This window comes from Monoraphidium neglectum (assembly GCF_000611645.1).
Source record: "Monoraphidium neglectum strain SAG 48.87 unplaced genomic scaffold scaffold01342, whole genome shotgun sequence".
Lineage (NCBI taxonomy): Eukaryota > Viridiplantae > Chlorophyta > Chlorophyceae > Sphaeropleales > Selenastraceae > Monoraphidium > Monoraphidium neglectum.
Window position 1 is genome coordinate 1 of NW_014012286.1, and position 11,010 is coordinate 11,010.

The window sequence follows — 11,010 nt, forward strand, 5'->3', positions numbered from 1 at the left end:
CCCCGCCCCTACCGCGCGATGTTGGCGCAGTACGACCCGTAGCGCGTGCCCAGGGCCACTGTGATGACGCCCTCCTGCGCTAGGTTGGTGTCGTCGCTGCTGGCGCTGAGCTTCAGATCAAAGCGCCCCCCAGACTGCCGGACAGCATTGGATGGTTGCGTGTAGGGTCAGTGTTTTGAAGGGCAAGGGAAGGAGAGGAGTTCTCAAATAGGGTCAGCAGCACCCAACCTTGGGCGGGGCGCCGTCGGGCAGCCGGCGCCGCCTTTGCTGTAGCTTACTTTGCTGCAGGCAGCAAGCGGCCCCCCCCCTCCACCTCCACGCCAGCAGCAACAGCGGGGCCCAACCCAAACCACAGCAAGCCAACCCGTTTCAAGGGATTCAGGCGGGGGAAGAGGCTGCGAGGCGCCGTGGCCGCACCTGGAAGACGGGCGGGTACGCGATGTCGCAGTTCTCCGCGCGCAGCTTGACCCCGATCTTGGTGGGCTCTGTCACCACGCCCTCCACCATCTCTGGGGGCGCGGGCGGCGCCAGGGTTTCGCGGTGGTTTAAGGCGGGGATGCGGTGGTTTGGGGGAAGAGGCTGGGGTGCACAAGGGCGGGGCATGAGGTCTTTATCCTTGACCGTGACGGGGCGGTGCCGCCTTGGTGCTCTCGCACGTAGGGTCAAACCCCTGAAGCGCTAAGTAAAGCGCAAAACACGCAAAACACGCTTGGCCTTCCGCACGTGCCATGGAACCGCAGCCGCGGCTGCCTGGCTTAACGCACTCCGCGCCCCCACATTGCCCCCGACCAAGTCGCCGCCGCTGCACGTGCTGATACGGTCATGCTACGGCCGGGCCTCGCACCGCTGAGCTTGGAGTGCTTGACCTTCTTCTCCTGGTCAATGGTCTCCTCCACGCGCTCCACCACAAAGCCCATCACCTGGCGGTCGCAGGGACCAAACACGCCGGACGCCGATGGCACAATCACGTGTCGGGCAAGGCAGGAAGCGCTGCGCCTGCCAGCCGCCTGGGCCCCCGCGACGCTGCTTCGCACCAGCCACCGCCCTGGCCTGGCGCCACGACGCAGCCCGCCGCCTCGCCGCACCACCACCATCTGGCCCGCGCCAAGCCACCTCGGCCGCGCCGCAAACCAGAGCTGCTCAATCGCCTGCGATGGTACCCGTGATACGCCCCCCACAACATGCACCCCTGCTCAACCCTGTGAGCTGGTTCATCCCCAAACCCCGGCCCCTCCCCTCCATCCCACCTTGCCAGCCAGGAAAGCCGCCTTCTTCACATTCAGCACCTCAGTCTCGTCCTTGCACCCAAACAGGTCCGCAAAGCCGCCGCTGACGTCCGCGCACTCGACGCCGGGCGCGGACGCGATCCTCTGCGCCCACAGGCCCGCGAGCGCCCCCTGGTGCTGGTCCTTGGGCAGGTGCCCCAGCTTCAGCTCGCCTCCGGCCTGGGTCAGGGAGATCGAGGGGCCCAGACATGGCCAACTAGCTCGGGATGCGGGCGCCTGACATCCGCAGCATTGCCTGCACCGGCCGTGACCGGAACACGGAGTCCCCACAACGCCCCCGGCCGGGCCCCTGCCGCCACCGCCGCGCGAGAGCGGCAGCCCGCTGCCGGCCCTGCACCTGCGCGGCGCTCTGCCTGGCCCCGCCACGCCCCATCGTCTGCGGCGCGCCCCGCGCCCGCAGCCCCACCTGCTCCTTCGCCGCGTCGAGCATGGCGCCCATCGCGGTCCCGCCGTCGTCCCCCTTGGCCTTCACATGGATTACCAGGCTCGCCCCCGCCGACGACTGGCAGGCATCCTTCAGGGGCTGCAGCAGGTTGGCTGCGGTTGGGGGGGGACAGCGTCGCAGGGGTGGGTGGGTGTGCGTGGGCAGGGCCCCGGGGCAACGGGGGGCGCAGGATGTGCAGAAGGGTTGCATATGATAATAAGCTGTGGCGCAGCTGAAATGGCGTGGTTGGGCCAGCTGGCGGGATGGGCCACGCCGGCGCGTGGTCCCGGTGCATGGGGCCAGCCGCGAGCGCAGCTGGGCGATGCTGCTCCGAGACGTTTGCCTGGCGCCTGCACCCATTGACGACACATTTCGCTCACCCTTCTTCTGGCTTGTGAGCACATGCACCTCTTTCTCAGTGAACACCAGCACTGTGTCTGCGCGCGAGATTGTGCGACACGAGGATTGCAGAGGCATGAAGGAGTCAGTGCCCGGCAAAGGCAACCCAATGTTTTCCATCAGCAGCCACCGTCGCACTGCTGTCTACATGCACTTGCCCATTTCCGCCGCTGTGCCACGCCAATTGTGGCGTCAGGGTCCGACTGTAGCAGGCCTGTTTGCATATGCAGCATGGCCGTGCCGCATGCGCCGCTGCTGCAGCTGCTGTGTGCTGTGTGCGCTCACCCGGTAGCTCATAGCCAAACAGCCATAAGTGCAGGGAGATGGACTTCAGGTACCTCAAATCCTCGCTGGTGCTTCCCACCACGACTCCCAGGGCGCCAGAGTCCTCCCAGAGCGAGCTACGGTTGCCCTGTCAGATCACCGCGGCACAGTGGCACACTCAGCTCTACCCATGCCGCTACTTATCAATACAGGTGTCCATAAGACACTACGCGCACCTTCCATGACTCGTACAGAAGCTTGAGACGCTTGCCAAAGGCGCCCTGATCGATAGCGACGTCCCCCATGCTCGCCCTAAGCCGCACACTATGCAAAGATGCTTTGAGTAATCTCTAATCGCACATAGGGCGAGCGGTGCTACGTAGATCACGCTTGGGTATGAATTGTACAATTGGCGCGCACGCCTGAGAGGAGGCCTGCAAAGGTCGCCACACTTCGTGATATGGCGAGCGCGACCTGGGGTCCAGAAGAATCGCTATGACTAGCCCACAGCCCAGCAGCAGCAGCACGATACAGCAGCTGCCAGTGCAGCTTCACTAGCAGCTGCTCCTGTTGACCACCCAGCATTGAACGTCAAACGCACGAGCTTGCCGCGGTCTGTGGCTTTGGCCCACCGCCCTGTGGGTTCTTGGTCAACTCTGGGCATATGCATGAGCCAAGAGTTGACAGGTTGCATGCTGTTGGTGAGCCTTGAGAGCAGGGCGGGTAGGCGCAGCTGCACGCCCAACAAGGCCGCCCGCTCGCTTCACAATCCAAAGTAGATTGGGTCCAGCCACCTCTCCTAATTCTTCACCTGTTTCCCGTACTGCAGTGGGTGTCCAGTGCCTCCTGGGCCAGAACATGCTCTTGCTGTGCACCACAGGTCTGCTCACCCACTGACCCAGTGGGCACAACAGTGTTGTTCATGGCGTCATAGGGTGTTCAAGACAAGAGGACAGGTTGGTTGTGCCTGTGTCATGTTATGCAAGGGCTCAAAGCTTGTTACGTTACAAATGCACGGTGAACACGTCGGGCCACTCGCCCCCACCCCTGCGAGCACCAATGCCGCCGCCGCCCGCCGCAGCCGCCCCTGCGCTGCGGCTCGGCCGCGTGCGGCCCCCGCCGTTGCCGCCGCCGCCGCCAGTGCCCTTGCCCCCAAGCAGGGTGGCGGACGCGAGGCCGAGGTCAAACTCGTCGACGTAGTCATCGTCCTCCTGCCGCCGCCGCTGCTGCTGCTGCTGGTGCTGCCGTTGCTGGTGCTGCCTAGAGCAACCCGTGCGCAGGGCGATGCGCTGCATGAGCCCCTCCAGCCGGCTGAACCGCTGCTCTGCGTCTGCAAGCCGATTTGACTTGTCGTGCAGCTCCTGATTGAGGTGTGTGTGACGATGGCAGGAGTGTGGTGGTTTAGTGCACGTTTGAGTGTGTAGACGTGCGCGCACGCATGCATGCGCGTGCTCGCACGCAAGCATGCACGTGCACGTGTGTTGTGTGTGTGTGTGTATTTGTGTGTGTGTGTGTGTGTGTGTGTGTGTGTGTGTGTGTGTGTGCAAGTGTGAAAGTGTGTGTGTGTGTGTGCAAGTGTGAAAGTGTGTGTGTGTGTTGATGTGATTGATTGGCATTGGCATGTGCGTGCATGGGTCTCAGGCATTTCTCATATGCTCTGCAAACAAAAGCAAGGTTGTTTCCTTCGCCGTACGAATCATGAGTAAGAAAGACCATGCGGATGCACCAGCCACAACTCACCGCCATCAATTGCGACACCGCCAACCCCTGCTGCCCGTCCGCCCTAGCAGCTGCATCCCGCGCGCGCTCCAGGGCGCGCTCCCGCCCCGCCAGCGCTTCCTCCAGCCCTTCCACCCGCGCCGCCAGCGCCCCCGCGCGCGCCGCCGCCGCGGCGTCGTCCGCCGCCGCTGCTCGCGGCGCCGCCGCCACGCGCTGCTCCGACGCCAGCGCCGCCGCCAGCTCGCAGGCGCGGCGCTCGGCTTCGGACAGCGCCGCGCGGGCCTCGCTGGCGGCGGCGCGCGCCTGCTGCAGGTCGGCCGCCGCCTGCGCCGCCTCGGCGCTGCGGTCTGCTCGCGCCTGGGCGCAACGCGAGGTTTGTTGGCGCTTGGTGAGGGATGGCCATGAACCAAGGCTAGGGCAGTCCAGAGCGTATGAGCTAGTGGCAAGTCGGGCCAGCCCAGGCTGGTGCGCCGCCCCGAAGGTTGTGGTAAGCAGACACGTTGCGGTGCGCACCTGCTGGGCAGCTGCCTCATAGCTTCTTGCCAGCTCCGCCAGGTCTCCTCGGCAGCTGTCGGCCTCGTGGAAGCGAGCCTGCAGGGAGGTGGATGTTTTGAATCTGATCGCAGGGCAGCGGTGTCGACAATGAGCCGCCTGTTTGATATTACGATGCTCTTGCCGTTGCACCTACCTGTCTGGCCCAGCCTGGACACCTCACCAGCCCCAGCTATGCATGCGCACCTGCCAGTCTGCTGCGGCCGCCTCCAGCTCCCGCAGCGTGCGCTCCTGCGCCACCAGCCGCGCCTCAAGCTCGACGCAGCGCCGCTCAGAGTCGAGCGCCTGGGCCTGCGGAACACGGCGGGGCGGCGCTGAGTCAGCGGGGCCACAGCCAGTGGGGGCGCATCACGTCAACCAGTGTATGCAGCGAGCTACGAGTTAGAAAGAAGGCAACGCCGGCAAGACGATGATGCCAAACGGGGCGTGGTGCGCATCAGGAGGAGTGCTGGTCAGTCAGTGGGGGGCGCCACATAGGCGCCGCACCTGTGCGCCCTTCAACTGCCCCTCCAGCTCCCGCCACCGCAGCTCGGCACCCTCCCCCCGCCGCTCCGCCTCGCGCCACCGCGCCTCCGCCTCCGCCGCGGCCCGCGCCGCGTCCGCCGCGCCGCGCTGGGCTTCGGCCGCCGCAGCGGCCGCGTCTTTGTGGCGGGCCTCGGCGTCGGCGGCACGCGCCTCGGCGGCCGAGAGGCGGCGCTCTGAGGCCTCCAGCTGAGAGGCCAGCTCCTTGACCGCACCCTCGCTCCTGACGTTTTGGTGACAATCCAAGGGCCAGTTTAGATAATAATTAACCTTACCTAAGCTTCATTACCTAAGCTTCAACTTGCTTCACCTTTTCTATGTTGGGGCAGGCTTCTTCTACTTGGCTTTTATCATCCAAGCTCTGGGCTTGACTGGCAACTGCAACACCCACACAACCTGAGACTGCAGACTAGTCCCACGCATGCACACCGTGCAGCACTTGGCAGCCGCAGTTCCAACGGCAGCCCTGGAGCCCTTCCCTGATCCCCGGCATCCAATTTCCCCACCTGTCCGCCCGCCGCAGCACCGCCGAGGCCTCCGCCGCCGCCTCCTGCGCCCGCGCCTCCACCTCGCCAAGCCGCTGCTCCGCCGCCGCCGCGCGCCGCGCCGCGTCCTCCGCCGCACCCTGGGCCTCCCTCAGCTGGCCCGTGAGGGACTCCTGCGCCGCCTCGGCCGCGTCCAGCTTCCCCCTCAGCTCCTTGGCCTGCCGACGCCGCGAGACGGGCGCAGCGAATCGAAGCCCAAGGGGCACGTCATCGAGAAAGCATTCTCGGAGGCTCCGAGCCACCCGCCAGAAGGATCCACACAAACAACAGGCCGTCTGCTGGTACAGCGCGAGAGCCTCTTTATCATTGCCGGTGTGGCTGTTGACGTGTCGGGACGGCTGGCGTCCGCCCTGCCCTTGGTTGCCTTGAGGGCCGCACCCCAGCCCCCCCCCACCTGCGCCTCCAGCGCGCCCTGCGCCCTGAGCCCCTCCGCCTGCGCGCCCACCAGCCCCTGGACCAGCCGCTCGCTGTCGCCGGCGCGGCCGGCGGCGGTGTCGCGCTCGGCGCTGAGGGCCTCGGCCGCGGCGCGCTCCTGGCCCAGCTTGTGTTGCAGCTCATAGAGCTCCCTTGATATAAGATAAGTTACGTACAAGGCAAGTGGCTATGTCTAATCAGACGTTTCATATGTACAGAAGGACGTACCATCCAAGGCAACCAGCCAGCCGCGCTCGGAGCATGGGCAGGGCGTGCTGGGGGCACAGCAGGGAGGCCACTATGTGGAGAAGTGCAGCGGCATCACTGGATGCCGACCTGCGCGACAGACGCAGCGTGCGAGGGCACCCCCCGCCTCGCCTCGCACCTGGACGCCTCCGCGAGCTTCGCCGCCGCCTCCTTGCGCCGCCCCTCTGCAGCCTCCGCGTCCGCCACCGCACGCTGCAGCAGCCCGTCCTTCTCCCGCAGGCCGGCCTGCAGAGAGTTGACCTGCGCAACAACAACCCGCACAACAACAGCCGCCGTCACACATAACCCAGCTGCAATCGATACTCATGCGGCCAAGGGTGCTGTGCAGCAGAAGTTCTTCACAAACCTCAGATCTCAGATCACACCAGATCATGCGCCACGGGCCGCAGGCCGCACCTCGACCTGCAGGCCGTGCACCTCCATCCTGAGCCGCTCCAGCTCGTCCGCCGCCGCCGCCATCGCGTCCTCTGCGCTGCTGCAGACGACCCCTGTGCCTAAGCGCCGCATTTCATGTGGTTCCCTGTCAGGGCCCTTGAATGACTAGCTAAGTGATGCGCGTCGGAACCGCCACCATTGCTTCACTGTCGGCCTGCCTTGTTGCTTTGTCCGCCCGCAGCCCGTCCCCCCAAGACAGCCCCAAGCCCGGCCGAGCCGCTCACCGCTGCCGCCGCCGCTCCTCAGCCGCCGCGGCGGCGTGAGGCAGTACCGTCGCCCCAGGCTGCCGCCCATCCCGGGGGAACCCGGCCCCGACGCCGGCCCCAGCCCCGGCGGCCCCTGCTGCAGCATGCGCTGCAGCTGGCTGAGCTCTGTGTGGAGCTCCAGCACCTGCGCGTGGCGCGCCTCAAGCGCGTCGTCCCGCTCCCGCAGCTTGGCCTGGCGCGAGGTGGAATTTCGTTTCTGTGATTTTCTCCGTTGCTGCAGGAGGCCGCGCCGACGCTGTTGCGGTACCGGCACATCATGATTGGAGCCCACAGGAACATGCAGCAACAGCTCGCTGTTTGTCACGCATAACAAAGAAGAGTCTAAGGGGGGTCGGCGTTTTTATGACCACAGGGCGGCTGCAGGGCGGGACGCTGCCATGGCACCCACCTTGAGGGCCCTGACCGCGTCCTTGTACTTGCGGCTGCTGCCCTCCTTCGCCGCCAGCCGCGCCTGCAGCTCCGCAACCTGCTGCTGCACTGCCGCACGATGCTGCGGACTGGACGCCCATGGGTCGCGCGCCGCGTCTGCAAACCGGGGGTGCAAATGCGGGCGGCATTGGATCGCTGCATCCTGGTGCCATTGCAAAAAATGCACTACCTCGGCGCGGCTGCTGGGGTGCCGGCATTCGCAGGTGCTCCATCTCCCGTGTCAAAAAACCACGCCCACGCTGCCAAGGCCATCCCCGATCAACGCACCCTGCAGCTGCTGGCGCGCGGCGATGAGCTCGTCCCTCGCGGCGGCCAGCTGCGAGTGCAGCGCCGCCAGCGCCGCGTCCTTCTCGCCCGTCAGGGCGCGCAGCGCGGAGAGCTCGCGCTCTTGGGCCGCCGCACGCTGTTGCGCCGATGCCAGGTCTGCGGCGGCATCAGAGTGGCGGCATGCTGATCAGCTTGAGCGCGCAGCGCACAAGGCAAGCGCCACAAATCACCCATCAGGTGTATGAGGCCCGACTCTGGGGCTCTAAGGATGCAGCCGCGACAAAGTGGGGTGAGAAGCAGCAGGCGCAGCCAGCCCGCTCTGCGGTGCTGCATGAGCCCACAGCTGTGCCCCCGTGCGGCGCCGGCTGCCGCTGGGGCCCGCACGCACACCTTGCTGCACCGCTCGCAGCCGGGCGTCAGACTGGCTCTCCCCCAGGGCCCGCTCCCGCCGCAGCGCGTCCGCCTCCTGTTGAAATTCGGCTGCGCGCGCCTGCGGGCGTGGCAAGCCCAGGGAATGTTGTGCGAGCTGCACACACACAACACCGGAACTGAGGATTTTGCCGCTTGCCCCTGCACACTTCATCTCGCAGACAGCACCCTGATCTTCTCAACATCTACTTCGAACTTTGGGTCGGTGCATCTGGCCAACGCAGTGGCATCACATGAAAGGCTGCCCACCTGCGCCTCTGCCAGCGACGCCTCGAGCGCCGCGTCCGCCGGCGTGCCCGCGGCGATCTGCCTGTTCAGCTGCTCGATCGTCCGCTGCCGCGCGGAGAGTGCCTCCTCCAGCTGCCCAATGGCTCTGTCCTTCGACTCCAGCGCAGCCTCCCAGTTTGAGCGCGCCTCCTGGGAGCGGGCCTGCATTTTTCAAAAGCGTGCGCAAGCAGACGAGCGTCTCTGGTTAGCAGCTGGCTGGGGGTGACAAGCGCTGCGGTGATTTGTTGCTCAATGCTGCACGTTGCTGTTCAGTGCCGCAGGCGCCGGGCGGCATCTGACGATAATTCACCGCGGCTAACGGGCGACCGCTTAGTGCCAGGGCCGCGCTGAGGTTGCGAGTTAGGCCGGCGCACAGCGGCGCTGCGGTCGCCTCTGAGCGGCGGCTGCTGCTGCCGCACTCCCCGCGCTCTCACCACGAGCTGCATGTGCTGCTCCCGCAGCTCGATAATTTCCATCTCCTTCTCATTGAGGGCGCCCTTGAGCTTGATCAGCTGCGGCGCATGCAGCGGCAGAGGCACGCTCGTTGCTGCTGTCACCAAGCGAGGCACCGCGGCAGCCGCGGCTGCCGCTGCACCAAGTCGGTATCTTCTCATTCGGACCCCGACTCACGGGCGCTGCGCACCTCATCCTGCTTGCCGGCTGTCTCCAGCTGCGTGCTGTAGGGCATCCCATCTGATGGGTCCATCTCACTCTGCGTGCGCCCCCTCGTCTTTGATGCACCGCCACCGACGGACGCCGCGCCTCCCAGTGCTGGCGACGCGAGCGTGTAGACCGTCGTCAGGCCATCGCTGTAGGTGCGCAGATCATGCACCTGTTGGTGCACGAGCGGGGCAGTGTTGCGCGGCTGCTCCGGCGTGCGCTTCAAACGCTGCATGTGAGTTCGCAAGCGCTGCTTTGGTCGTGCGCTCGCCAGTGGCTCACCGTGCTGCGCTGCTGAGGAGTAGAGGTAGTCACGCCTTCGAGGTTTCGCAGTCTTCGAGGGTCGTCCAGCGCGATCAACGATGCTGATGCTCGATCGCAAGTCATCGCGTCGCTTGAGTCACGCACCCGCTCTCGCGTGCTCCTCGTACAACCCTTTGAGCTTCAAGATTTATGTAACTAGACCGATATCCCGGTAAAAGGCTCATGAGGGCAGGCCTTGTCAGGACAACATCACCGATGGCATGTCCGCTCTTCGGATTGCAGTTATGTGTAATGTAATATGTAGCATATGCCGGTGTTCAATCGATATGCAGCTGCGTGGGAAAAGCCCCAGATAGCACGGTCAATCCTGGTCCGCCTCGTCCACTGCTGGCCTGCTTCTCGTGACACAGTCATCACCCTCCTGCTTGGTGGCGTCAGATACGTCGGGAGGACGAGGTCATCGTTGCGTGTATCGGAAGCTGCTGCAGGAGACGCCGCTGCTGCAGCCATTATGATAGCAGCCATCCCCGCTCAGCTACAGTAGCTTGACCCGGTCCTCACCTTGTGTACAGCCGGCACAGCCTGGATTCCTTGGCACGACAGGCGCACCTTCTCGCGGATTTAGCTGGCTTTGTCTACCAAACGGATTTCCTGGTGCTTTGTGAATTGGCATTGGCCACTTGCCCTTGCAGGTGTGAGGGCTGAGGGTAGCCAGCATTCACGCCCTTTGAGTTGATTGACTTCTGGGCATGGTCGAGTCACCGCGACCCAGGGGAACCCTCTAGACGACCCTGCCTAAAGCGACGACTAATAGGCGTCTGTGTCCGCGGGTCACTTGCGAGATCCCAACAAGTCGCCCCTTAGTTTCCAGATGTTAGGTTCCCTGCACAGCTGAGGCATTGGACCTAGGTGCCTGCCAAGCAGCCTCACTTTTTCACTCTGTTGGTGTTGCAACAACGAAAGCGGCACACGATTGCAGAAGACGGTCTTTGTGCACTCGAACAATTAGCTGTGCAAACGGTCACAGTAGTTGCTGGTTGACACGCTCACGTAATCCTGCTGAATGACAAAGAGGCGGGCACTCAGGCCGAGAGCTGTGCTGAGACGATCCATCATGAGTGCAAGCCATTGCAGTCCCGCGTGCCTGCAGGAGCGACTCACGCACTCTGACAAGCGTCTTTTAAATTCCGACAGCCATCAGCACGCCAGGTACATTTCAGACCTGGTGCAGCGCAGGAATGGGGACACACACTCTTTCTTAATGGCCGACGGTGGGTTGCATGTGCAGGAGCAGCAAGAGCCCAAGGGCAACCTGGTGGGTCTCGGTCAAAACGGAGCAATACAAAACGTGCACAGAGCGACACAAGTTGCAAACAGGAACGCACAGGTGGAGGAACCCAGGACGTAGGACCAGGTAGATTTGTGAAGGAGGCTGAAGCTCTCTGGTGCAGTTTGCACCCACGTACTGCTCATGAAATGGTGTCTCAAACGCAACTTGGACTGCATGTGCGCATGCGGGCCGGCCCCTTCATGCACTGGCTTCCCATATGCTCATGCTCATACCACCGCCTTCCTTGTTCCTCCACCTCACTCAGCCATTC

The 11,010-nt window shown here is 64.5% G+C and overlaps 2 protein-coding genes across 2 annotated transcripts; both read right to left on the reverse strand.

Moving 5' to 3' along the window:
- Positions 1–8: 8 nt before the first annotated feature.
- On the reverse strand, positions 9–2,678 carry MNEG_7538 (FACT complex subunit SPT16; the record flags this gene model as incomplete). The annotated part of the gene is made up of 9 exons (XM_014043987.1): positions 9–134; positions 418–509; positions 845–920; positions 1,035–1,148; positions 1,248–1,445; positions 1,693–1,823; positions 2,091–2,147; positions 2,395–2,521; positions 2,610–2,678. 9 exons carry the CDS (start codon positions 2,676–2,678, stop codon positions 9–11), a joined length of 990 nt encoding a protein of 329 aa, XP_013899441.1.
- A 699-nt stretch (positions 2,679–3,377) lies between these two features.
- On the reverse strand, positions 3,378–9,380 carry MNEG_7539 (hypothetical protein; the record flags this gene model as incomplete). Its single annotated transcript, XM_014043988.1, has 16 exons — positions 3,378–3,734; positions 4,114–4,449; positions 4,606–4,683; positions 4,831–4,935; positions 5,131–5,389; positions 5,673–5,869; positions 6,106–6,277; positions 6,511–6,632; positions 6,789–6,886; positions 7,052–7,265; positions 7,482–7,618; positions 7,790–7,945; positions 8,180–8,279; positions 8,468–8,647; positions 8,860–8,997; positions 9,129–9,380. The coding sequence occupies 16 exons, from the start codon at positions 9,378–9,380 to the stop codon at positions 3,378–3,380; spliced, it is 2,901 nt and encodes a 966-aa protein (XP_013899442.1).
- Positions 9,381–11,010: the final 1,630 nt, after the last annotated feature.